Below are 25,604 nucleotides of genomic sequence, written 5' to 3' on the forward strand. Positions count from 1 at the left end.
CCATGCTACCAGCTATATAAAACATTTGCGTTTTGTATGCGATTGCCACATTTTAATACCGCGTACTATCGTATCAGTGAATAAACAATAACACCGGAACAATTTAAACGACTATTTGAAAACTGTTTACTAGATTGATGTAAACCGAAATGTTTATAAAAAGTAGAAATATTAAATTTAGGTTTAGTCATGCGGCATCACTGGTTACGGGAATTTCCCTAAAATATCACGTGGCCAGAAAAAAACTTTTACGGTTTTGCAGTTTTTCAATTTTGCGTAGATGAAATTATTTATCTACTCTGTGAAAATTCCAGGTGTAATTTAATATTCACGAAGATGTCAAATACAACGTGGTCATCGGTGTGCGATCTACATGATCATATTTTAAGCACAATATCGCGATTGGGATTCAAAAACATGACACCTGTACAGGTTAGAACATATTGTTACGTAACACACTTAAAATGTATTTCTGTATTCATCTGTAAATATATGGCTTTGTAAAAACTGGTACTAATATATATGTGGGCAAACACTTTGTGGCAATTGTTCTAACAGAGTTGTCCCTTATAAAGTTTGTATAAGCAGGCATAAAGTGTATAAAACAAAACACTTGTGTTATAGCAACTGTTGGCCTGTTGCTTCCCTGCCATACAAGATTAATCGGCGGCATTTATCTGTTTAACCAAGTTTGTTTGGTAGGTTGCCACGATTCCTGTGTTCATGAAAAATAAAGATGTTTGTGTTGAAGCAGTCACTGGAAGTGGAAAAACGCTCGCCTTTGTTATTCCTATGCTTGAAATGTTAATGCAGTGTGTTGGTACACTGAAAAAACACCAAGTCAGTTGCTATGTGTATATTATGAGAACTTTTCCATAACTACCTAATTTTGTTTAATTTGAATGTCTTTATTTGTTGCAGGGTTAACAAACTTTATTTAATAATTTTTGTACTCCCCTTTTTACTTAGAATGTGTTATTTCAACCTTATTGTTACCCTTACTTTCTGTTTTAGTGTATTATGTTGGCACCCACAAAGTTATCCCTGCAATAACTTGTAAACGGGCCTTAAATAGAATAGTAATAGTCGTGTTATATAACCCCACCGCCCACCACACAAGGATAAAAGTTACATTCGGTATTTTACCCATACAAAAAAAAAGTTATTTTTAAGCTTGTATTTGTTAATTTGGTAAATTAAAAACATTATTTACAACAGGTTGGAGCTGTTATTGTGAGCCCAACACGAGAGCTTGCGAGTCAGATACATGAAGTGATTGAAGAGTTCTTGGATGATCAACATTGTCCGTTCACTTCCACTTTACTTATTGGTGGAACCGGAGATATTGAAAACGACACCAACGATTTTGTTGAAAATGGTAAAACCCTGTTGTTCAGAATGTTTAGTACTTTATTAGATTCAATTACCACCAAACATTTAGCATCTGGAGGATGATCTAAGCTAGTGGTTTGAAACCTATGGTTAGCTAGCCAGGTTTAGCTTTTTTGATGCCGGCATCTGGTTCGTCGATAAATTGGCATCTGGTTCGTAGATAAATTTCCTAGCAAGATTCCAATGAATCAAACTGTTTAATTCTTTGAAATATAACATTGCTTTTGTAACAATCAACTAGAAATTTGCATAAACAGTAACAATAATCAATGTTATTCAGGTCTAACTTCAGATAGTTACCATTGTCTAAGCTTGTTGTTTTTCAATAAAATTAGCAAAAACAACTAGAAATCATAACTAGATTGTTGGAATTTCAGAATTTGCTTTCCAGGTTCCAATATAATTGTTGGAACTCCTGGACGAATCAGCTTTGCGTTGGAGAAATGTTTGATGTTAAGATCTGGTGTTCGATCCCTTGAAGTTCTCATCCTTGATGAAGCGGATCGTCTTCTTGATCTTGGTTTCCACAGAACTCTCACCACCATCCTTGGGTAATAAGATCAAACTTAAAACATGAAAAAAATGTATAATCATCTTTGAAATACCATACAAGAACTTAGCGCTGGTTTATGCAACAACCTCCCAGCAGATTGTGGTAAATTAGTTCATTCAACTTTACTGTCTGCGATACTTCTTTAACAAAGCATACCAATGGCCATAAATTAATATGTTTTCAATAGTGTTTTCTTAGCTTTTTATGATTTTAATTTGAAACCACCTTGAATGTTTAATTGTTTAAAGCGGAGCTTTATCTAAGTTATTATATAATTAATATCCATAAATAAATTTGAATTTCCAAATATTTTGTGCCACAGGTACCTTCCAAAGCAAAGGAGAACTGGCTTGTTCAGTGCAACACAAACCACTGAGGTTGTTCAACTTATGAAAGCTGGAATGAGGAACCCGGTTAAAATAAGCGTCAAAGAGGTTTGAATACAGCTATTATCAAATTTACTTTTGCTGAAAAGTTCACTTTCAATTATTTGTGTATTTAAGTTTTTCATTCTGATTGTAGAAGTCTTACTTTTCCAGTTAAGATTTTGGCAACTGATATTTTAATGACATACTTATATTATTCTTATTAATCAAGGTAATGATTCTTATATGTCCACTTAGAAAAAGCAAGATTTGGAGTTTGCATCTTTGGACCAATCTGGTGTTACAAAGACGCCATCATCACTACAGAACCGATACACCACCTGCCGTGCATGTGAGAAGTTTAACTCTCTCATGAACTTTGTAACGAAGAAAAAAGATGAAAAAATCCTCCTGTTCTTTTCCACGTGTGCGTGTGTGGAGTATTTTGGTCGGGCTATAAAAGGTGGGGGGAGTTTGCCCTGTTTTCATATGCCATTCTATATGTTTGAGGACTTAGAATTTAAAGCCAGTGTTGACCGATTACCCCAACACCCTTACTGTATGTATTTATATGTATAATATAAAGTATGAATATAAAATATAAGTATGAGTAAAATAATGTAATTTATTCATCTTTCTACCAGACTTAACTTCCAGTTATACTGATTTTATATAAATATTCATATATAACTAATTTTTTTTTCTAATTGTAAAAGTTCCCAAATATCCAATGTAAAAATTTGTAATCTATTTATGTTCCGATGATATCTGATTGCAACAATGGGTGTTTATCTATTTTAGATTTTAACGTTAATAATTTTTAGCATAATTTGTACCATTGTTACAACAGATCTTCTCAGCAATGACTTTAACATTCTGCTTCTACATGGAAAAATTAAGAAGAAACGTTTGGAAATTTTTAGCAAATTCCGTAAACTTGACAGGTAATTCCTATTTCCACAATATTACCAATTACGCAGTATGTAGGTATGAATTTTGGGCTGTGTTGTAAGCCAAAGAAGGCCATTTTCTTAGCAATATGCTCAACCTTTTAGAAAATCTAGGTGGTCTTTGACTTCAAATATAAATATTCGTATTGTTTCTTTACAGAGGTATCCTGGTATGCACAGATGTGATGGCACGAGGTGTGGACATCCCTGATGTAGATTGGGTGTTACAGTTTGATCCACCAAGTAACGCAAGGTAATTGTGTTTCAATATCTTTCTGTAGCATGTTATTAACATCGAAGTTATACAATATGGGCACATATTGATATAGTTACAAGTTAATTGGTTATAATGCATAAATAAAGGCAATAACTTTGGCATAAGGCCTAGAGAGAACCCTGGTTTTCCAAAATACTCCCACCTACTAAACCCACTAACAAGTAATTTAAATTCAGTGCGTTCGTGCATCGTTGTGGTCGAACTGCAAGAGTTGGTCGTCAAGGCAACGCTTTAATTTTCCTGTTAGAATCTGAAACATCTTATGTGGATTTTATTGAGATCAACCAGAAAGCTCCTATGTTGGTAAGATTTCTTTTATTTTCTAAACTTATATATCCTTGTGTGGTGGGGCAACATCAATATAACTTGGGTTTTTTTACCACCTTGTGCCTGATTATGAGTTATCACATAGGACTATAAGCCTGTGTTTGATATAGGCCCACATAGGTGTATTTCATAACAAAATAATAAATAAATATCTCAAATAACAAAATATATATCTCATAGAATACAATTTCTTGGACTTGATTTTCATCTGTTAATTATATCACCATTTTATTATTATTTATTATTGCTATTTTTCAGGAATACCAAATGGATGAAAGCAGCACGATACAGTGGTCATCCAAGTTACAGGAGTTGTCCATAAAGGACCGAGCTGCAATGGAACGAGGATTGAGAGCATTTGTTTCTTTCATTCAGTCGTACGCAAAACATGAATGTAATCTTATATTTCGAATAAAGGGTAAGAGGTGTAGCATGATGGTTCTTAAACTTGTTGGATGCTTTATCCTTTTAACAAAGATGCTTATCAGATTTACCCCCAATATGTAATATGTTGCTCATTTATTTTGGCATCCAGTTCCTCAATGTCTTGTAAATTACTACAATTGGCAAAATTTTTCTGTCCCGACGCCTGATTTGAATTTGGATTGGTAGCTTATTTACCCTCTAATTATGAGAACTTTACCCCCAGGGGTAAATTTACCCCAGTTTATGAAACGCTGGTGCAGCATGTAGAAGCTGGTGTTTTAACGTTTTAAATGTTTGTTTGACCAAAGTGGAAAAAAAATCAGATGTTGTATTTTTAATTTCTGGTTAAAGATTAAACATATTGCAAAACTACATTGTAGGGGTAATGTGCTAAATCTGGTCTAAATCCAAAGTCAAGATTTAGGACTGCATTTCAAACTTTGATTATGAAGGATTGTGCCTATTCTGCATACCACCCATACAGAATATATATGCATTGTAAACTTAAAATATAAACTTTTCATGTTTGTTTATAGATCTAAGTTTTGGTGAACTCGCTACCAGTTTTGGATTGTTAAGAATTCCGAAAATGCCAGAAATAAAACTGAAGGCGGTAACTGACTTTGTTGCTCCTGTTGTTGATATTGATGCGATTAAATACAAGTGAGTGATTTACTACTGCTTAAATTTCTACACGTCTGAGTGTGATGCTGTGTCGCGGCACCGGTCACACAAAGGATTTAAATGGGCTTTCTGGGTGTTGGGGTAATGGGCCAAATGTGGCCTAAATTCCAAGTCCTTGACAGGGACCTCACCCATAAAGAATAAAAATACTGCAAAAATACTCTTTAAATAACTTGAAAAGATGAGCACTACCAAAAAAAGATTTTTGCTTGAAAAGTGTAGTTGTTTTAGTTGGGTAGTGGGTGTATCATGTGTATTAATAAACTATAAATGAATTTAACTTGTTTTATCCTTTCGTGGCAAGGCTTTTTTATAGTTTTATGTTAAGATTGCTTGTGTACATGAACTTTTTTATAACAGGGACAAGGCTCGGGAAAAACAAAGAAAATTAGCATTGAAGAAAAAAGCTACAGAAGGGGAGAAACCAAAGTTTGTGAGTGAAAAGAAAAAAGCTTGGTCAGGTTTAAAAGAGAAAAAAGAATTGCGAAGAGTGAAAAAAGAAAAAAGGAGAATGAAAAAAGAGAAAATGGTAATTTCTGACTTTTATAAATCATGGTCAATTGAATTAGTAAAATATTGTATGTGTTGTAGACGTTTGATGATGATGAGTTAGAAGAACTACGTAAAGATGCTCAGCTTGTGAAGAAGTTAAAAAGAAAGGAGGTAATTTGCCAAATATTCCTATTTTATACACCTGTCCCTTACAGGTTTCCACAGAAAAAAATGTTATGTTTTCAAATAGGTTATAAGGTAACTTGCCAATATACTTACTTTATACACCTCGTGTCGCTTACATGTTACCATAAAAAAAATGTCACATTCAACTGGTTGGAGGATAACCTACTGTCCTACCTAATGTAATTCTTATACATTTCATGCCCCTTACAAACCAGAAAATTTACAATGGAGCTTAACTTAAACTATCATATATTTCCAGATAACAAAAGCTGAATATAATGAATCCATGGATGCTGCAGAAGGCAGTCTTAACAAGGTGTTGTGAAAGGTGAAGACAAGTTTGTGTTGTAACCTTTCTAAGTTTTTATCCTTGTATGATGAGATAACTATTTATGTTATAACATTACATAGGTATCCACCCAAGTTCGATACAATTTATCTCTGTGGTTGAAACATCTTGCATGTGGTGTGCATTTTCTATGCAAAATATTAATCATAATTTATTATAATAAGTGAAAAAACTAACATTGGAAAATTAAGGACAATTAACAGAGAATAATTAAAATCGGAGCTAAGTAATAAGCGCGGATAGTAAAAGATAGAAAATGGAAGAGTTATAGTAAATTGTCAGTTACCAAAGCACTATGTGACATATGGCCCACCACAAATTACTTTCTGTAATTGCATAACAGTATCGTGGGCATGGTATATACTTCATACTGCAGTTTCGCAAACATGGCTACATATTTATAGAGGTATATTTGCTGTTGTGGTCATTTTTGCATGCGATTGCGTGTATTGAAAGAATTCCAGGCTTTCATTAATTTGGCGCTCAAATTGACACTGTTTTCGGTTTAAACTTTAACAAAGCTTTCTACTTCAGCTTGAAGATTCAATGTCCTGGTCGTGGTTGCGTCGAGTAGCTGCTGTTTCGCCTCGTAAATGTCACCCATGATATAGCCACGTTCACAGCGCTGGACGTAACTTAGCATTGCGTCGCGTTGCGCAGCACTTTGTGGATCCCGAGGTGGCACTGTTACCTTAGTTCTGGTTCGATAGGGAAGTGTTTTAAACTTCTGAGGAAACAAAGGGACATCTCTGCTTACAGTTTCGGTCTTAACGTCAGGCTTAGTGGCCGCAATGCGAAGTAATTCTCGCCGTATGCGTTCCTGCTGTAGACATCTCGCCTTCTGTAACATCTTTATGCGAATCCGATCTTGCTGCACGTTACTCATCATGGTTTGCTGGATGCTACCTCTATGGCCTCGTGGTGTCGTTGGGGCGGAGACCGCGCTCCTTGGGCCACCTGACACCCCTGAAGGTCTACGTCGAAAGAGGAGCATGTTCGGAGCTTTTAGGCTTTGTCTTCTTCGTCCTGGACTCTTTGGTGATTTATCCTCCGGGGAATCTAACCCTCTTTGCTCTTCCTCCCCTATTTTCTCCGCTTCTCCGAACCTCACAAAAGCTGCAGCTGTGGATGGTCTTTGTCTTCCCTCCTCCTCCTCCACAGTTGTCACCATTCCACTTTCTTTTATAGCTCGCGGTTTCTTTCTCTTCCCAGGTGCTGTACTTGGTCTTAGATTCACCTGAACACGAATCACTTCCTCGATAGCTGTGTCTGTGCTTTCCTCATCAGATGACATAAGTGGGGCAGTTACTTCAGAAATATTACTCTCGATTCGACTTCGTGACGCCGGCCGTCTTCGCTTTGAAGAAGCCGGTCGTTTTTCTATGTTTAAAAAAATGTAATTGAATTGACGTTCCGTGTAATTGAAATGACGTTAAAAATAAACGCTGTCAACGAAATTACGAACTAAACAGCCAACGAAAAGGCGGTGACGGATCCGAAACGTTTCACATCAATACAAACACATTTTAAACTTGTAACGTTTATAATGAAACCGCTAACTGTTGTACCTGTTACACCAAATGGTGTTTCGGCAGGGAGGGTTGGTTTGTTGAGATGGTTGGAAGATGACGGAGGTCGACTTCCTCCTCCCAAGCTGGCTTGTGCTGCTGCGCTCATTTCAGGGGTTACCTTCACAAGACAGAAGGTTATGTGGGGTCGGTAATTAAAAAAAAATAGTTAATATGCGAAGGTAAAACAGTGCAGTACTGGCATATTTGTATTTTTTATAAACTACCAATGGCTGTGCAATTCTACGAAAGCATGTTAAAAAGACGTTGTTTTAACAACGGTCTATGCTTTATGTTTATGGGAACCGTAAGGATACAATTTTATAATTCTTACTTTGTTTACAACCAAATGGGACGTGAAAACATGTCCGCATACGGTTTAAAATTGTATGTTACGAGGTTGTCTTACCAGCCTGTCCGGAGGAACGAGTCCATTTCTTTTGTAATACGCTTGTGGTGGGTCATTGTCTCGATATCCCCCAGAAAGCGTTTTTGCTTTGGTCATAAAAAACTTTGCTTTTTCTTGTTTAACACCGAAGAGTTGGCGAAGTCGTTCTTCTTCTGTCACCTCGTGTACCATCGACTCCGTTTCAAGTCTTAATATATAAAATGAATTGAATGTATAGTAATGTGGGGTAAGACCTTAAGCACAACATAGGCCTACTATCCGGATCGTGTTTTTAACAACAGTGTATGGGAGTCGTGCAGATATTTTTTTATTTTCTGAATGTTTTTTGTTTACCACCAAATAGGAAGAAAAAAGAATGGAAATTAGTCCCATCTCCACCCACCCTAATATAACTTGCTTTATCATCATGTGGGGGGGGATTCATGTTTTGTTTCATGTTATGACCTGTTCTGTTGGTACTGTGTAGTTTGGGCATATAGTTGAAAAGTATGAAATTTGCATTCAATTAATTTCTTATTAATGCTAATGACAGAAAATATACTTTTTCTTTTTTTCTTTTTTTTGTATTGCTTTCTTCTCTTCAATCTTCTTTCTTTCATCTTGAATATTAAGTTGTCGATCGTAGATTCGTTCCAACTTTCTCATGTATTCCGTCTCCGCTGATGTAAACTCCTTTTCACGAAGTTCTACAAGGTATCAGGGTGATAGAATTTATATTTTTCGGCTCGTTTTAAAACCTCAATTTTCAGACCCATTTGCGCCTTTTCAGTTGTTGAAATTTTTAGCCATACAGAAAACACAGGAGAAATAATTACATATGTGGTAGCTCGTAAGCAAGTACGGGTGTTTTAAACAGAACACCCGTGTTAATACTGTCGTTTTTACTTTGAAAATATCACACGCTCACTCTTGTTCCAATCGAGGTAGGACTCTTGTGCCACCAGGCGGTCATTTTCAAGTTTGTTTCTGTGTATACGTAGTTTGTCGTTCTTCTTTTCCTGTTGTTTTCTATGCTCGATCAACTTCGCCAATCGATCGGTTTCAGGCATCTTAGTTACGTCACAATAATATTTGTGATGTCACGATATCTTCCAACGTCAGTCAAGCGTGTCGGTTGACGTCACCATTTCTTAGAACGGCTCGAATGTTGTTCTGCCTCGCAGCTCGTTGTAAATGCAGTCTGATTTGTACCCTACAAAGTTATACACATAACACTTATAACAAAACGCTTCATATCAGCCAGCAGTATTCTATATACCTTTGCAAGCTGCCAACCGACGATACGGAAGGTAGTATAGGGCCCCGATATCGCCGTTGTACCTCACCATGCGACATCACAACATACTGTAGCTACAGTTTATACATTTGCTACATATAACGTGTAAATGTTGTGTCAGCACCCGTATATATGACGCTATGAATCAACGCACAATATGACTATTATAAATGTGTAACGTTTGTGTTTATGCTATGAGTTTAAGCAGCACTGGGACAATCGGTTGCATAATCTGCACTTGAAGTTATATCGAATTTTTTATAAGTACCGACCCACAGTGCAACAATAACCGTTAACGTATAGGCTCCTATAACTTTTGTATAGTCCTATGTTTGCATATAGCAATGGGCTGTTGACTTTACTGGCCCTTAATCATAGGGCCTTTAAAAAGTACGTGCCGATTTAATACTTGAACAAACTGACACTAGTCGCATGTGTTTGCTCATTCGATCTAACGTAAAGATAGGATAATAGTTGGCGGCTGTAAAAAAACTACACCTTGTGTACTGTGCTAAAATTATTCTTTTTTGGCTGTTATAGCGCTAACATTAATGACTCAGGTTCTTGACGGCTGTTATAGCGCTAACATTAATGACTCAGGTTTTTAGTTTTCCTAAAACTGGTGGTGAATATTTAGGTCGCTATTTTCACAACACATTTGCTGACGACTAGAATTCTTTCACTGCAGCGAAGTATCATATAGTGTTGGGCTAATACTGTATACACAAAAGTAGCGTATCAAGTAACCAGTCATTACGTTGCATCTTACAATGGGTTTGTGGCTCCAATATAGTTACATAGGAACGAACCGATATAATCCGTTGTATAGATATGACATTGAACTAAGTGTCACACGAGGTTATTAATTCCGGTACTATGAAAACTAACTGACAGCAAATAGACTCAGAGTAATGTCCTATTGGCCTTGCCCGTCTTGTATAAACCTGGTAAGGTCAAAAGAGATCGATTATTTTTACCAATGACCTCAGAGCTGTTGTCCTTGAACTACATATACATCGGTTTCTTATGTAATCCGTAGGGCAATGCGGTTTGGTAGGCGTGAACCGCGCATAAGCTATACCAAACAAACTTAATAACTAAGTGATTATCATGCTGTTCCCTAATTACCATTAACAACCTACGTAACAGATAAATGTATAATAGTGGCCGATTTAGATGTAAACGCGTTATCCTCCATTTTTGCCCCTGCAAGCAACTTTGCGTGTATATAGGTAATTTAATATATTACTTACCCAAACACGATGTTCTTTTGCTGTTATAACCTCCTGAAAGAATTTGTTGATTTAAGCTCAATATGTTCAACTATACTCGTATTTATTATCCAACTCTCGGTTGCACTAAATCCTATGCTTTAATGGCTAAAAATTAAATACAAAAACTGCCCAATTAGATTTACAAACTTTGTAAGCCTGCCGCGTCAATTTTACATGTTAATGTTACGGGAAGAGTTCTGCCTGAAAATATCCATAAGGTTTCCTCAACGCTTTCACTTTATTGTCTCTACATTTGATACAACAGTATCAAATTAACGTTTTCAGCTGCTTACCCTTTCGTAAACTAATTTACCACACACGGCTCTATCGTATTATGGTCTCGCGTCACATGTGTTTTGAGTAAGGCCTACAAATGGTAAGCGAATCCCTCAGAACGAAGCACGAGCAACCAATTCCAATTCTTGTCCGGGTTTAATCAGATTAAACGATTACGAGAAAGTAAATCTAGTTTTCTGTGCTGGCTGAGACACTCACGCGTCGTCCGAGAGCTTTTGTGGGCAAACAATAGCGATACCACAAAGGGAAAACGACATGGAATTCAGTCCGGCCGAGGTGTTTGTTTACATCCTGTCAGTTGTACCAGTGATAGTAAAACAGATACTGAAAGAGAAGGGTTAGGGCTCGCGTGCCCAGGACAGCTTCGAGTGCTTGTTTTGGCAACTCTTACCAGCTTACACATCAAATCAACAGCCGGGAAGGCACGACGGTTGTACTTACGCGGTAGCCACAAAAACACTGTTCAAATATAATTTATTACTCAAGCGAATATTATTTTTAGTTGTCATTTGTCACCATTAAGACCCCGCAAAATGTACCTACGAAATCACAGACCGCCGTTTTTTTTATATCTTGCCGGTATGTATAAATTAATATTTGTAAAATACTCTTGCCTTTTTAAGTAAATTTATTTATGAGTTTACCAAACAAATACTGGTATATTTACATCTTATAGTACGTTTCTGATTTGGAAAACAGCCTAATTATAAGCTTTTTTGTATTGGAAAATATGATAAGTGTTCTTAGTTTCGTATTTTAGATGTTTTAGTTCTTTTTTTAATTTTTAAAGTTTGCTGGCTATAGTGCGTTAGCGCCGTTAAGTGGTAAAACTGTCTTAAAATATTCGTTCACAAGGTGTCGCTAAAGAGTACAACAGTCACTATAGCAACAGAACGCACGCTACTGCATCGTATTTGTTTACGAGGAATTAACACAGAAGAATGGTGCGAGGCCTTTTATTTAATGTTATAATAACACAGGATTCATAAAGCTGCAGATGACAGTGATGCCATGTTTATAAACAAAGGCCAGCAAGAGTCGTATAATCTACAGAGCGTACAACATGCAAGGTAGTCATTACAAAGGTATCGAAAGATTATTTGGTTAAGTTCCAATAAATATCCTAAATCCACTCAATGTTTTGTTCTATTTTTTATGCAGACGGTGTCAAAACTTTTGTATTATGAATTCTGAAAAGATAGAACAAGTTCTTTTTAGAGATCAAATTATTTCAAGCGCTATTGCCCCTAAAGGTTCAGACGCAGCTACTAATATTAGAGGAACTGCTTTACCTTCTAGGAAAGCAAAGAAAGTCGTCCCGTCCAAGTTTGAAAGCAGACTTGCAGATGCTGCTTTACGACAAGCAGCAGAAGGGGGATACCTTATATCACCTTCGAGGTCATTTCTCTTGGAAAGGTTAGTTATATTATATGGATGGTGATTGAATGAATGAATGTACTTTTTTATTCTTGCTTAATGGGGAAACGACAGTACTTATACTGGTCTTCTGTTTCTTACACCCCGTGCTGCTTATGAGCCACCATGTATGTAATTTCGTGGGTTCCAATTCCTCAACTTTAAAGTCTTATTATGTTGCTTCATAATATTTGTGCAGATGCCAAACAGCGAAAACTCCAAATCAATCTTTACGAGATATTGAATACATTCATTTGTCTCACTTTCATATCCGAACCCTTGGTCATATCCAGTCATGCCGACATTTGAGGGTCTGTATATTGAACAACAACTACCTTACAAGGTTCAATGCTTTGGAAAATTGTCCACATTTGGTTCGTCTTGATCTTCATAGCAACCAGGTATAATTTTCCAAACTCCTGCTCACTATCTAATCTTGTCTCATGGTATCACTAGACGTCTTTTTACAATCTTCAACCTATCACACTCTTTACAGCTGTAGCTAATTAGCTAAAGGATTTAAATTAATGGTTAGTTTTTCATCAGGTACAACCGCTCTTTTTTACACTTAGACGTTTTTTACACTGTGATCAAAGAAATTAGGTAAAGTCATTTATTCTTTAGTCTTCAATTTAGGCCATATTGTAGGTCATAACTTATAAAAAGAAATACATTTGCAATGAATATTTCTACCTAAATAATTGTCAAGGCTAAGATTTATTTTAATCTGTGTATATTGTTCACAGAGTATTTATATTTACCCACAGATTACAAAACTACCTGATGAAGGATTTTGGAGAGAAATGAAAAGTTTGCAAATATTAAACCTGCATGATAATGGTATTGGGAAGCTGGATGATATACAATCACTATGTGTGTGTGTTAACCTTGTTGCATTGACATTGTACGACACGCCACTCAGTCTAAAAACAAACTACAGGTTAATAATAATATATTAAATAACATATTACTTTTAGCATTCACTGCTAGTGACTCTAAATTGTTAGAAAGTTTATGGTAGACTGTAGACACGACCATATTCAGATCTTTTGAATTAAAAAAACTTTGGGAGTTCATGTTAAAATAGGGTAGAAAACAGCCATAATCGAAATGACGAAATTAAAGTATTACAAGTTATGTGTATATTTAGATAGTTATTCTGAAGTAAAACATTCAACGCTAAATTAGTTGCCAAAAATAGTTATACAAATATAGTAATTTATCATTCACATATCTAACTTATGCAACTTTTTATTTCATACTTGCATGGCCAAAAAACAACAGTTGTCAATCACAGGTGTTTTGTTTCATACATCTCTTTCCAGCTTTTTACCAAGTATTTTGCTTTGTGGGTTATTATGATTACGTCATTTGTGCAGGCATCACACAGTGAACAGCATTTGGTCATTGAAGGCGCTTGACCATCATGTGATAGGAGATGATGAGATCATAGAAGATGCTTTGTTCTCCAAACGTTTCATGACCATGAACCCCAGACTTTGGGTCGACTTATGCCCCAAGCAAACTGAGGTAGTTTAAACGTTTAAATGTAAATTAGTATATAATGGACAGTTGTAGTATACAATAAAAAAAACAAAAAACATTATCACCCACAAAGCAAAATACTTCAAATGCTGGCACCTGGTGTATGAAATAGAACACACGTGGTACAAAGACTTTCGTTCCGATCATGCGAGGATATAGCAAGTTACATTTATTATCTATATATAAGAGGTATTGCAGAATAATTGTTGCACTAGAACTGTATTTTTAATGCATGACAGCCCAGACATGGTATAACTTTAATCTCAAGAGTTTTTGTTTGTAAACTAATACCATCTCTATTAATGTTAGAAGTTTATGATGTTAAAACTGACCAGAAAATCCGTGTTTAGTTTGATGCACCTAAATCTGTATATTTTCCACAGCCATTAGACGAAAGAACCATTGAATCTGAAATGAAAGTTGTCAAAAAAATTCTGTTTGATGTCAATAGGATATTGGTCCATGGTTCCCCTGTTGTTGTAATTCAACGCTGGGTTCGAGGCCACATCTGCAGGAAAGCACTCAACATAAGCTATGATCAAGTCCAGTAAGTGACCTAATATACTTGTGAATTTATGTGCTGTTATTTAAAAATTCTATATGTGATTAAACACGGTTTTCTGATCATTTTTAATGTAAACATGACAGCCAATATGCATAATATGATTTTTATCTCAAACATTTTGGTTTAAAAGTTAAAACCATCTTCAGTGATGTAGAAAGTGTTATAACAAGGGTGTTTTTGTTCACAGAGAACGCCTTCGAAAACTTAATTTTGTGGTGCAGGAGACACCTAGTGGTAGCCAGGTGGATGAAGTAAATCTTGATTACGACACTTATCTCAAGGCGGGTTCATCTTCAAGAAACTATTGTTTACTTTAGTTGTTGTTACTTCTGCCATCAGGCATAACATAAAATGTCTTTTGTCAGGTTTGGTATATAGGATGTTAAGTTTATTTCAACAGTTTGTTTGTTATTTGCCAGGACTTATTCGGAAAGTGGGACAATAAGGCTGTCCTGGCCTAAACCATAGGAACCATGGTGTGCCACCTTGTGAGAATTTACCCACATAAAATATAACTTTAGCAAAATAATGATTGTTTTTAATTCACAGAACCGAAGACCAGGTTCAAAGACCCCAAGTGCAGCCACCACTTTAAGGAATGAAACTCCTATGACTAAACAACAAAACAAAGAAAATCAGGTGTGATATTTCCACCACCTTATACACAATACTGTTTATAATACCTGTCTTGTTAAACAGGATGAAAAAGATGATTTTTCCCTAAAACTGTTGCCTTCTTCACTGCATATCAACCTAAACAAACTTGAACAAAATGCTATGCGTTCTTTCGGTGAGTGCAATACATATGCCAAGTTCAGGTTTAAGTATTTATATATTATGAGCAAAATCTAATATAGTTGTTGCTAAAAGATTTGTTTTGGGGGCAAATAGACAAAAACAGGTTTAAATCAGTAAAACAAGGGAAAAACATTATTATGTAATTTCTCCATTTGCTCAATATTCATTGTTTGGTGTGGTAGGTTTAATTACAATGTTTAAACGCAACAATTAAACATTGTAAGGTATTGGTTTGCCCTTGTGTTAAGTTACGTTGTATTATTCATCAATATTATCAACTATACCTGATTATATTTCAATATTCTATTCAGACAACACAGGGGAGGATAATGTTACAATACACATCCATAAAGAAAGTATATTGCCAACAAAGTCGCTCTTTTCAAAACCATTGACGGTAACTTTTGTTGAAAATGAAGAGAAAGGTTAGCGTTACATTTTTGGTGATTAAAACATTACGTTTTTAAATTTAAAATCAATGATATTACATTAAATAATCTTTAATATTTCATTGAACACACACAGGCTGCTATTGTATACAACACATTTCCCAAATTAACTTATGCTTAAATAATAAATAAGTGGGAAAATGTCTGCTTTGTTTTCTCCTTGTCTGTCAAAATTCATTACTTTGTCTTTTTGGTAATAAGTATAACACATTTAAAGGGAACATATTTTTTGTTTTTACTTCTTTATCAGAAGCCACTGAAAAACCCGCCAAGCAACTCGCTGCCCCTGTTTCCACGCCAACGAGTGCTCCATATAAAGTTGGGAGGCGTGACACAGTTACGGTCCAACAGATGTTGGGACCATCCTCCAACCTTGTTCACCCTATGTTGAAGGAAACGCACCCCACACTTGGTACTCTAGTGGAAAACAGGGACATGAGGTGAATGTGAATAAATGAATGTAACATACTTTATCCTTGCGTGGTCGGAAAACAACAGTCAGTATAACACTGGTGTTTATGCACTTGTGCCAGCTTACGAGTTACCATGTATGTAGACACACGAGTATGGACCCTGATGTTACAAACCATGAATGGAGGGTTCATGATAAAGCATTCAAAGTGGCCGGCGGAAAACCTGTGTATTCAGAGGTATGGTGGATTTGTGGCAGAACTTTAACTTGAGAACAGTGTTTAAGGCTGGTGGCTACTAACATTGTAGGCATAAGTGGCCCTGGGTAGTAATACAGTTAAGGTAGTTGCACTAACTCAGAAAAAATAGAAAATATCCAACAAAAGTGAATCACCCACAAAGTTGTATATATGTGATAACTTGTAAAATAACACTATAAAGACTGCTAAAGAGCAATATTGCCCTTTTATTGAATTATATTACCACTGTATCTTTCCAGCTTGAACCAACTCAGGATCACTTAATGATGAACAGAGAAGCAGGTAGAGATGTGAGGGAAGCTGTAGATTATTGGCATGAACAAGAATTCACCAAACCCACTGTTAAAGTCAAGAAACCAAAACCTGTACAAAGGGTAGGCTAGATTCAATTTAAATAAGAGACTGACTATGACATTTAGGTGGAATATATATCTCTCATACAACAATTAGTTGGACTTGATTTTTGTCTGTTACATTCCCTGGCAGAGATTCTTATTATATTTTACTAAACAAGAATTGTTTAACTCTATGAGCTCCAGACTAGGTTAGACTCCTAAATTTATTACATTTTAAATGTGGCTGTACACAGTATCTGGCGTGCAAACTCGCTTGCAAACCCATGTCCAATTCCGCATGCGGCAGCGAAATCCGGACAAATTAGACAAAACGGACGAATTTTGAATACTGTGTACAGCCACCTTAAGAGTAGGTTAAATTGAATTATTTGTATATTTGTAAATATGCATCTTAACAGAATGGGTTGTTGTATGCTCAATAAACCATTTCTTTTTACACATTTCCTGTTTTGTTTACAGTTGGTTGATCATGTGAGTCTCGCCACTTTAGCTGCAGTGTCGAACGCATACAGAGATCGTGACAAGAGCGACCATCTTGCGTTAAAAGTTGAACGTGTTATGCGGGTACAACAGGAAAAAATGCAAGCCCGAAATATAGTAGCAGCATTCAAAGTAATACACATTTGTGTTAAAAAACAACAAAATTAGACTTTTAAACTGTTTTTGCAGGAAGAAAAAAGAAGCAATGCCTTACATCAACGCCAAACTGATAGGATAAAAATTGCGGAAGGTTTGCAACAGAATGACCTTCACAAACAATCGTACATAGAATATGTATGTGACAGTAATGTGGTTTTTGTACCATTTACCATGGTTTGCTATATTTATGTTTTAGGCACAAGAACGAAAGGAGAGAGCTCTGCAGAGACACCGTGCAGTTCATTCGCAACTCATGTTTGCTTCTGACTTTGGAAACCAACACACGTCTGTTAGTAATGCATTGATCAGACATGATAGACAGGCTGCTGTTGAAGATACTAAAGTAGAAAAGACAGATATTGTAAATGGAGTGAAGGTAAAGGAAGCTAAATATTATATTCATGTTTGGTGAACTGAGGTGCCAGCAAATCTCGAGTACTTTTGGTACTTTGACATTCAAGTTTAATAAGTAAAAAAAATTAATAAAAAAGCAATTGGTTCCACATTATACTTTTGATGATTGTCTAATAAAATCTTTAAAAAGATTCACTTTATAAATTCAACTTAATATTAATAATAACTTAATTTCTATCTTCCATTACGTTAGCGAAGGTTTAGAAATATTTTAAACGAAAAGCCAGGATGTGTAACTTGTTTTGTTTTGCCAGCTCCAACTGACAGAGCAAGCAGAGTTAGTGAGACGTTACATGGAGCATAAACAACTGATGAGACAAATGGCAGGAGCACAAGATAAATCAAAGTTTGACGCACAAGCTTTACAAGAAGCCAATGACCGTATATTGGCAGCAAGACAAAGGGTGGCGGGCATCAAAGCAAGGAAAGCTGCCGTGCAAGTAAGATTTTTTTCATAAACTGTCAAACTCTGAAAATGACTTGATTTATTTTATTTAGTATAAAATAATTGCTGGTAGGATATTAATCTTTTCATGGAATCTTAACAGGCATATCAGCATAGTCTTCCTACTACTTCGAACCCAGGAACATGGCCATTAATTCTCTCCCATAATCTTGATGTTAATCCTTCATCTGTACAAGATTCTCTACCAGAAATAAAAGACATGAAACGAGGCCCCATGCCAACCCCAAGGACAGCTGTTGAAACTGACCGCAACAACTCGCATGCGGATGAAAATAACATAGAATTTCCACCAGTTGCTCATTTCAACAGTAATCACTTGGTGCCACAAAATTCAAGTTTGCATCAAGAACTTAGCCTACAAAGCTAGAGTTCAGTCTTAGATCGAATTGCTTTGTTGATTGCACTTATTTTTTTGGTCTTACTTTTGCTTGGTTGTGTTATAAGTTACCACTGCTATTTAGTAACTGATGCTTGCCGAAAATACACTGTATACTTTGTTTGAAGATGTGGTAAGGCACGTTTATTTAAAATGAAGTTAAATACATTTAAACAACAATGAGAAATAAAGAACTGAGAAATGAATCTATAGAGTTATAATCTAAAACTAAAAAGAACTCTAAAATCTTTTGTGTCCAGCAACAAAAATTGCAGATTTGCAAGAAAGAATCAAACAAAGAAAAACAGTAAAATACACATGGAATGTACTGTAAAACACACAGCTTACACACACTGTACAGAAGAGTGGTACGTTGCAATAAATTCAAACACAAGAAATATGCTGACACTAAAGGCAGTGCTGCACAATAAAAAGCCAATTCAATCTGGCATCACTGGAACCCCATACACCCACAGTGGCAGGGATTCTTTTTTATCAAATTTTTAGCCACAAATGTGACATTCATATTTACAGCCAATATCAGTATGATAGTTTTCCATATGAATATGAAGGTTATTTTCCTATTAAAACCCCTCCTACTATATATATTGGTGCAGCAGAATCTTATTTTAATACAGGCTTCTACACGCGTCATACTTTGAAATGTTTTCTGTACAGTTACCTGAAGTTGTTATCTAGACTTGGAGGATTTTCAGATTTCCTGGAAACAAGTTTGGTTAGCAAGCATTGGATATCAATATAGAGTAATACTGACACTAATAAAAAAACAGCTAATTTTTTCCAAGATCAGTATAACTATACTGATTTAATGTGACCATATAACAATACCTATATTGCGAAAATGGGCTAACTCTAAAGAAAATCACAGATCCATGGTGTGTCACCTTAGTTTCCCACCAACAAAGAATAACAATACCTTTGAGTTGCTGTTTTCGCTCGCTTTGCTGCAACGGTTGCTGAATGCTCGTTTAATTTTGATTCACTTGCTTCAGATAATGCGGCAGCAGACATCCCATGCTGTGATGACGCGTGTCTTCGTAAGTTGTGCAAATTACGGAAAGCTTTCCCGCACACAGGGCAGTCAAACCCTCCTTCAATGTATCGCATGTCACTCATGGTTTCACCACCGGTTCTCCTCTGAAAGAAACAACCCATGTCAAAATACATTCTTCAACCACACTATGGGGATTAATAGACTGCTAATGTAATATCTTTAATATTGTTAGTACAAACACCTTCAGAAATTAAAAACAAACGCCTTTAGACATAGAGGTCTTGGGATGGGTTGAGAACTGTGTTGTGGACAGAGTTTGAAAATAATTGAATGAACAACATACATAGTCAACCTGGGTGTTGGGGTAATAGACCAAATCACAGGTTCCCGGCAAGAATTTTACTCACATAGAATATAAACAGTATAAGTAATATAACTTACCGCAGCAGTGTGGATAAGAACATGACACTTGAGATTCCATCTTCTATCAAAACCTCTTTCACATAAAGGACAGTTGTATTTACCATTGGGTCCTCTCATTATATCGTTCACAGCAATTGGCGTAATATCTAAATTTTAACACATATCAAATACAACAGAAGCCAGAAATCATTTTTTCCTTGTCCAATTGCTATTATAGGTTCAATTGAAAAGTAAACAGAAACAGAAGCTAGTTAGCCATATTTTTGGGACAATGGGCCAAATCTGCTTAAATTCTAGATCCAAGCAGCTTACCCATATAAAATTTCAACCATTCTCACTAACCTGAAGTATCCATGATTGTGGTTTTCCGCTTTGTTTTCTGTGGAGGTTGCACTGGTTGAGGTTCCTTGTAATATGGAGTGTTCTGTAACATTTTACAATCATTTAATATTTTATGATTCTATTTGAACTGGAGACCGATGAAGCAATTTTGGCAAAATATTAATCTTTTACAGAATACAATTCAAGGGACTTGATTTATGTTGGTCATGTAATTTATTCCACTTGAGACTTGATTAAGATGATTTTTATGTTCGTTTATATTTTTACTCTCCCACAAGAAACCATTGGAAAACAAACAGCTTTCTTACCTCTCTGTCACTGAAGGTACCATCTTGTTGGTGCAAGATTTGCATGTGATTTTGCAGCTGCTCTACAACCTGGTGATTACAACTAACTAATAAACAAAGAACTTTTGTTTTATCTAACTGGAATTAAACCATATCAAAAATAAACTAACCTTAAATTCCAGTCCACATATATGACAGATGAGTTCTGAATTATGAAGCTTCTTGTGTTTAAATAGATTTGTTTGAAACTTGAAATGCAAACCACAAATTTCGCATCTGGAAATATAAAATCCATAAATATAAACTATGGTTGAGCAAACAGCACTTGCTTATCGTTGCATGTAACTTTGTGTGTTATTAGTTTATTCTCGTATGACTGAGAAATTTGAAATCACATTATTAACTCTTGGCACTGGGTTGGAGCAATGACATTTAAGTGTCTTACCCCCACACCCACAAAGCCAGCCCCAGCAAGCATTAAAATCAGTAACATTTTTATGGTAATGGGTGCTTTCTAACTGTTGTGGCACACTGACAGGACACATAGAAACGAAATACTCCAATACTGTTTTTAGTGATACCATTATCGGGCATAATATAATACCCAACAACAGATCTATTGTCATAACAACTAACATAGGTTTTATATTGGTATGTTTAGACTTAATTACCTATACATAGAGGCTTCAGCATGGCTTTGCATGTGAGACTGTAGATCCAAGGGGTTGAGAAGAACTGCTCCACACACACTACAAGTTGAAGCAGCTTCAGATCCTATACAGAAAGTTAACGGCTGGATTACTACTTGGCTAAGCTAAGAAATCAATCCCCATGCAATGATGTATTATTAAGTGGGATCCGAATTATAAATGTGACATTAAATATTGATATTTGAATTATAGCATGGTAATTAATTTAAGGTAATCAGTTTATCACAGACAATAGGTTACAAACCAATTACTATTTCTAAAAGCATGGTTGTTTAAAAACTGAAATGGTCGTTTGTCATTTTAAAAAGCTGGAATTAAAAAAAAAAAATTAAAGAATATCACCTTCCGTGTGATTATTTTCAACTTTCACTTTAATTTGTTCAACACTGCCATCTGCAGGAATCAAATTTCCAGAAGGTGGGGGTAAAGTGTTGGTGTGGTTTCCTGAGGATTCTGGTAAAAAATAACAAAATGAAAAGATTTAAAAATAAGGTAATTTGGTGTCTGTCATTTTTCGACAATGAAATCAAAACCCAAATGAGAAAAAAGGTACGAAAAAAATGGAATAAAAAGGAAAAAAGATAAAACCTTAGCACACCTGGGACTTCTCCATTGATATTGTCCATCACCTCAACTTCTGCAGCAACAGGTGCGTGCAAATATTCCCCATCATCCTTGCTACTCCTACTGGACCTATTTAAATTATAATTCCACCTAATTAGATGCATGCACAACAAGGTGAAAATCATTACCCAACATACAATGGGGGGCTTTTAGGTAATAAGCAACTGGCTTATCCAGCTTTAAAAAACATGGAAAATAAATTTTAAAATTGATTAGTGAAGCCAGTGAAGGTAAATACAAAACCACATAAATATTATAAAAACTTTTGGTATAACTTACCATAGCCAATACTTAATCCAAAGAGACACTATGTATTGGTAACTGAACCATGAGAATTACATTTAAAAATTAACCATAATTTTTACTAACCTAGACATACTGTTTGTTCTTCTGTATTCAGCAATATCTTTATTATTCATGTCATCTGTAAGATTTATATACTTAACACTTGCGTCTCAAAATACATTTATAACTACTCTTACCAGCTGTGTTTGGACTACAAGTGTTCAAATTGTCTGTTCTGAAAATGAAAATAATATTTACGAAACGCATGGTTCAAATAAATTACTATTTTGTAATGAAAATAACTGCTTACTCAGTATTGGAGTTGCTGTTATTGTATGACGAATCTGAAATCAAATTTATATTCCGTCAGTTATATAATCATATAATCAATATCAGTGGCTTAGCAATATAATGAGTGTTTAGACCAAGTTATTATACCTTTATTTTCCACTGCATTTCCTTCGGTTTCATTCTTTGGTGAATTCTGAAAATTACATATGACTTGAAATAAATTTGAATAGGCTGCATTAATTTATACTGAAATAGGCAAATTAGTTTGACTTTTGAGTTTGCACAATTTTATTTTACGTAATTAAAATTATCTAATTTATAAAAAATAAATACACCAAGTGTTTAAAGTTTTACCTGTTTTTGTAAGTTTGCTGCATTGTTTGCACTTTGATGCATTAACAAGTTCATTAGATCCCCTCTTTCCCTGGTACAGTATTCCATAACCTGTACATAAACATTTCACAATCAGAATGATTTTGTTACAGCCTAAAAATAAGAGCAAATACACACGAACACAATCCTAAATTATTAAAATCATTTGTGCAGATATTTCAACTACAATGTAAGGTACAAGTTGTAACAATCTGTATTCCATATTAAAGTACGCATATACATAAGTAAACAGTGTAAATTGACCAATCTTAGGTCATAAACCAAACACACATCAACAATTCTTACAGTTTCAGCATTCAAGGCGTCTGCGGCACTGACAATCTGTTGGAATCTTATGTCACTTAAACACGCAATGTCCTTTAGTTTTCCAGAGTAGAGAATTTCCAAAAGCCCCTCAAATCCATAATAAGTTACTCCAACTAACTGAATTGTGTCGAGGCCCTGAAAAAATATTGCTAATAATAATTTTAGAAGTTATTGGCCAAATTTACCCCTAAATTTTAGTTCCCATGACCAGACATGCTGCAAGGCCCCTTTCAAGTACAATAACATTTCCATATAACTTTATTATATGTTTCCTATTATTTTAGGATGACAGTTTTTGGGATTTAATATAGGTAGAAACACAAATTACAATTGGCAATAAAACAATGCAAATTATATACGAATGGAACACATTGTTAAACAGCTAATCCATTCAACAGCCAACACTCTACAGACTACAGTCTACAATGATGGGGAAAATATATTAGTCAACATATGTTATATTATTTATTAAAATAACCACATAAAAAACTAGGAAAACTGTTGTTAAAACTGGCATACATTGATTTGTGAATCAAGTTGTGCTGAAGCAGCTGCCAGAACACATCTATGCACAAAGTACTGCTTATCTCCAACCAGAACTTTCAGGTCACAATATTTTCCAAGTTTTTGTTGTTGGTACAATGTGTGTACAACATATGCAGAGTGGATTATGTCAATCTGTTGTACAAAGTTTTATTAATGTGAATAATGGGACAGTTTATAAGTTCCCAGAAAGTTATTATAAAAAACATTAATTTTCAATTTGGGATAAATATACATATTAACTGTATTAATAAGAAAGAAAAAAAGTTTAACATATCATGGGAAAAAACATCATAATAATTACTCACGTTTCTTTGACCAATAATTTCCTCGATTTTCTGTCTCATTTTGACTGGTACAGTTTTCGGACTTGTGAACTACGTACTGTACACCTCGGGGCGACTGTACAGTTTAGCCTATCTCACAGTAATGGCGACTGGTAATACGTACCGCGTAACCTCTCTTGCCTAGTGGCTGCGCTGTGTACTGGTTGCGCCTTCTTTCTTTGGCGAGTCTCACGGGCCAGTCCATCAATTGACTGTTTGTAATCGCGATATGCATTGCTTTCACTATGAACATAAAATACTCACTTTAGTGTATGTATGTCTGTTTTATGTAAAAAAGTCGTTTTAGTTTTTTTGCGTCTTTATTAATTAGTGAAAATTATAAAACAAAGGCGTATGATTGCCCGTAAACGTATAGCCTTCATAGCTTACAACTGACACACACGATACGCATTACTAATTCATTATACGCGCTATTTATTGCAGCGTACCTTCAACACACGCTTACTTTCGCCACGCCGTACAGAACTGAACCTTATCGATTCTCAACAAGCTTTGACGCACAACTTTATGTCGATTTTACGGCAACCTACTTCACCACCAGCCCTCAGCCTGTTTCGCTTTTTCGTTTATCGCGTTTTTCCGCTGTTGACTCGACGCTCTCTCGCGTTGAATTGTTTGGTCACATACCAGACTGGTACGTAGCAACTGTTACGCGCTGCGGTAGTGCTAGTGAAGTAAACATTATCTTTAACGTGTAAGATTAACAGAACTTGATGTGTAGCGTTTGTGTTTATTATTTTTTTTGAGTTCAGCTTTGTTCATTAGACTACATGTCTAATTAAAGCGACGTGTTTAAGTAGCTGAATAGGAAGAAACACTATTAAGAACTATGACAGCTTTGACAGCTACACTACTAAATGCCTGTGGTTTTGTTGACAAATCTTTATCTGTTAACATGTGTATTATTTGTGACAGGACCCTTGTCACATCCGTAACGTGTTTGCTGTCATGTCAAATGTTTGATTTGTCATTACATTGGCTACTAGAATAGTAGGCTCATATATAGGCGTGTAAGCGTGTATGACCACGGCCATTACGACAAATCATCACTTTTGTAGTGCTGCAGGATAACTAGTTGAACTATTTCACTGAAACCATATAGATAGTGTTGAGTTGTGTAATATGTCATAACTTGTTTCGTAGTATAGTATTACCGAAATGCCCCCTATAAAACATACATGGCAGAACGAACACGTCACAGTACATAGACTGTAATTAGATACTTACGGCATTGATTCGGTATATTAGCATGGTGATTATGTTTTAGTGTTATTCAAAACATGACAAATTAATGTTGTAAGTTAGTCATTACACAGTTTAGCTCAGTAGAGTAACATTTAAAGACAACACCCTAACTTCAAACAAGTAGAGTCAATCTAAGTTATAGCTAGGTACTTTCAGAGAATTACATCGCGGGTCGTCGTGGCCGAGTGGTTAAGGCGACAGACTAGAAATCTGTTGGGCTCTGCCCGCGCAGGTTCGAATCCTGCCGGCGACGCACTTTTGTCTTTTTTCAGC

The 25,604-nt window shown here is 35.6% G+C and overlaps 4 protein-coding genes and 1 non-coding gene across 11 annotated transcripts; 3 read left to right on the plus strand and 2 right to left on the minus strand.

Moving 5' to 3' along the window:
- Positions 1-247: 247 nt before the first annotated feature.
- On the plus strand, positions 248-6,826 carry LOC100185526 (ATP-dependent RNA helicase DDX55-like). 2 transcript variants are annotated; one of them, XM_002129903.5, is made up of 15 exons: positions 248-432; positions 703-840; positions 1,219-1,378; positions 1,784-1,943; positions 2,268-2,379; positions 2,569-2,773; positions 3,161-3,254; positions 3,421-3,513; positions 3,714-3,840; positions 4,123-4,282; positions 4,827-4,953; positions 5,335-5,503; positions 5,566-5,637; positions 5,912-5,980; positions 6,536-6,826. In XM_002129903.5, exons 1-14 carry the CDS (start codon positions 337-339, stop codon positions 5,975-5,977), a joined length of 1,779 nt encoding a protein of 592 aa, XP_002129939.1. In that variant the 5' UTR covers positions 248-336; the 3' UTR covers positions 5,978-5,980; positions 6,536-6,826. The 2 variants fall into 2 exon arrangements, with proteins under 2 accessions (XP_002129939.1, XP_018668920.1); XM_018813375.2 differs by lacking the exon at positions 6,536-6,826 and adding an exon at positions 6,064-6,173.
- On the minus strand, positions 6,126-10,654 carry LOC100183165. Of its 3 annotated transcripts, none has more exons than XM_002130078.4 (6): positions 10,508-10,654; positions 8,886-9,170; positions 8,520-8,664; positions 7,979-8,165; positions 7,570-7,690; positions 6,126-7,381 (listed from the first exon to the last, which is right to left on the minus strand). In XM_002130078.4, exons 2-6 carry the CDS (start codon positions 9,025-9,027, stop codon positions 6,507-6,509), a joined length of 1,470 nt encoding a protein of 489 aa, XP_002130114.1. In that variant the 5' UTR covers positions 9,028-9,170; positions 10,508-10,654; the 3' UTR covers positions 6,126-6,506. The 3 variants fall into 3 exon arrangements, with proteins under 3 accessions (XP_002130114.1, XP_018668923.1, XP_018668922.1); XM_018813378.2 differs by lacking the exon at positions 10,508-10,654 and adding an exon at positions 9,237-9,497; XM_018813377.2 differs by lacking the exon at positions 10,508-10,654 and having other exon boundaries at positions 8,886-9,783.
- A 998-nt stretch (positions 10,655-11,652) lies between these two features.
- Positions 11,653-18,647, plus strand: LOC100176074. 2 transcript variants are annotated; one of them, XM_018813374.2, is made up of 18 exons: positions 11,653-11,895; positions 12,125-12,241; positions 12,441-12,642; positions 13,009-13,181; positions 13,621-13,771; positions 14,170-14,333; positions 14,539-14,632; positions 14,901-14,990; positions 15,051-15,141; positions 15,461-15,574; positions 15,849-16,038; positions 16,155-16,248; positions 16,509-16,643; positions 17,085-17,237; positions 17,295-17,399; positions 17,461-17,640; positions 17,933-18,118; positions 18,227-18,647. In XM_018813374.2, the coding sequence occupies exons 1-18, from the start codon at positions 11,837-11,839 to the stop codon at positions 18,509-18,511; spliced, it is 2,583 nt and encodes an 860-aa protein (XP_018668919.1). In that variant the 5' UTR covers positions 11,653-11,836; the 3' UTR covers positions 18,512-18,647. The 2 variants fall into 2 exon arrangements, with proteins under 2 accessions (XP_018668919.1, XP_002130149.1); XM_002130113.5 differs by lacking the exon at positions 11,653-11,895 and having other exon boundaries at positions 11,964-12,241.
- A 2-nt stretch (positions 18,648-18,649) lies between these two features.
- On the minus strand, positions 18,650-25,390 carry zf(c2h2)-41 (zinc finger protein (C2H2)-41). 3 transcript variants are annotated; one of them, XM_026835742.1, is made up of 18 exons: positions 25,314-25,385; positions 24,048-24,308; positions 23,716-23,874; positions 23,176-23,331; positions 22,852-22,941; positions 22,645-22,690; positions 22,517-22,550; positions 22,404-22,441; positions 22,291-22,345; positions 21,896-21,990; positions 21,640-21,750; positions 21,259-21,361; positions 20,758-20,863; positions 20,609-20,677; positions 20,301-20,382; positions 19,977-20,104; positions 19,458-19,678; positions 18,650-19,241 (listed from the first exon to the last, which is right to left on the minus strand). In XM_026835742.1, the coding sequence occupies exons 2-18, from the start codon at positions 24,084-24,086 to the stop codon at positions 19,199-19,201; spliced, it is 1,575 nt and encodes a 524-aa protein (XP_026691543.1). In that variant the 5' UTR covers positions 24,087-24,308; positions 25,314-25,385; the 3' UTR covers positions 18,650-19,198. The 3 variants fall into 3 exon arrangements, with proteins under 3 accessions (XP_026691543.1, XP_026691542.1, NP_001122362.1); NM_001128890.1 differs by having other exon boundaries at positions 19,120-19,241; positions 21,640-21,660; positions 21,947-21,990; positions 25,314-25,390; XM_026835741.1 differs by lacking the exon at positions 25,314-25,385 and having other exon boundaries at positions 24,048-24,355.
- Positions 25,391-25,502: 112 nt separating this feature from the next.
- On the plus strand, positions 25,503-25,584 carry trnas-aga. Its single transcript has one exon. It is a non-coding gene; the product is annotated as a tRNA-Ser (tRNA).
- The last annotated feature ends 20 nt before the right edge of the window (positions 25,585-25,604 follow it).

This window comes from Ciona intestinalis, chromosome 9 (genome assembly GCF_000224145.3).
Source record: "Ciona intestinalis chromosome 9, KH, whole genome shotgun sequence".
Classification (NCBI taxonomy): Eukaryota; Metazoa; Chordata; class Ascidiacea; order Phlebobranchia; family Cionidae; genus Ciona; species Ciona intestinalis.

Coding starts and splice junctions, on each gene's coding strand:
- LOC100185526 (XM_002129903.5), top strand. CDS start 337: ATGTCAAATACAACGTGGTCATCGGTGTGCGATCTACATGATCATATT. Junction 433..702: donor AAAACATGACACCTGTACAG/GTTAGAACATAT, acceptor TTTGTTTGGTAG/GTTGCCACGATTCCTGTGTT. Junction 841..1,218: donor GTACACTGAAAAAACACCAA/GTCAGTTGCTAT, acceptor TATTTACAACAG/GTTGGAGCTGTTATTGTGAG.
- LOC100183165 (XM_002130078.4), bottom strand. CDS start 9,027: ATGCCTGAAACCGATCGATTGGCGAAGTTGATCGAGCATAGAAAACAA. Junction 8,166..8,519: donor AAAAAAGAAAAAAAGAAAAA/GTATATTTTCTG, acceptor TTATATATTAAG/ACTTGAAACGGAGTCGATGG. Junction 7,691..7,978: donor TCGTTCCTCCGGACAGGCTG/GTAAGACAACCT, acceptor TGTCTTGTGAAG/GTAACCCCTGAAATGAGCGC.
- LOC100176074 (XM_002130113.5), top strand. CDS start 12,009: ATGAATTCTGAAAAGATAGAACAAGTTCTTTTTAGAGATCAAATTATT. Junction 12,643..13,008: donor TTGATCTTCATAGCAACCAG/GTATAATTTTCC, acceptor ATTTACCCACAG/ATTACAAAACTACCTGATGA. Junction 14,991..15,050: donor AACAAAACAAAGAAAATCAG/GTGTGATATTTC, acceptor CTTGTTAAACAG/GATGAAAAAGATGATTTTTC.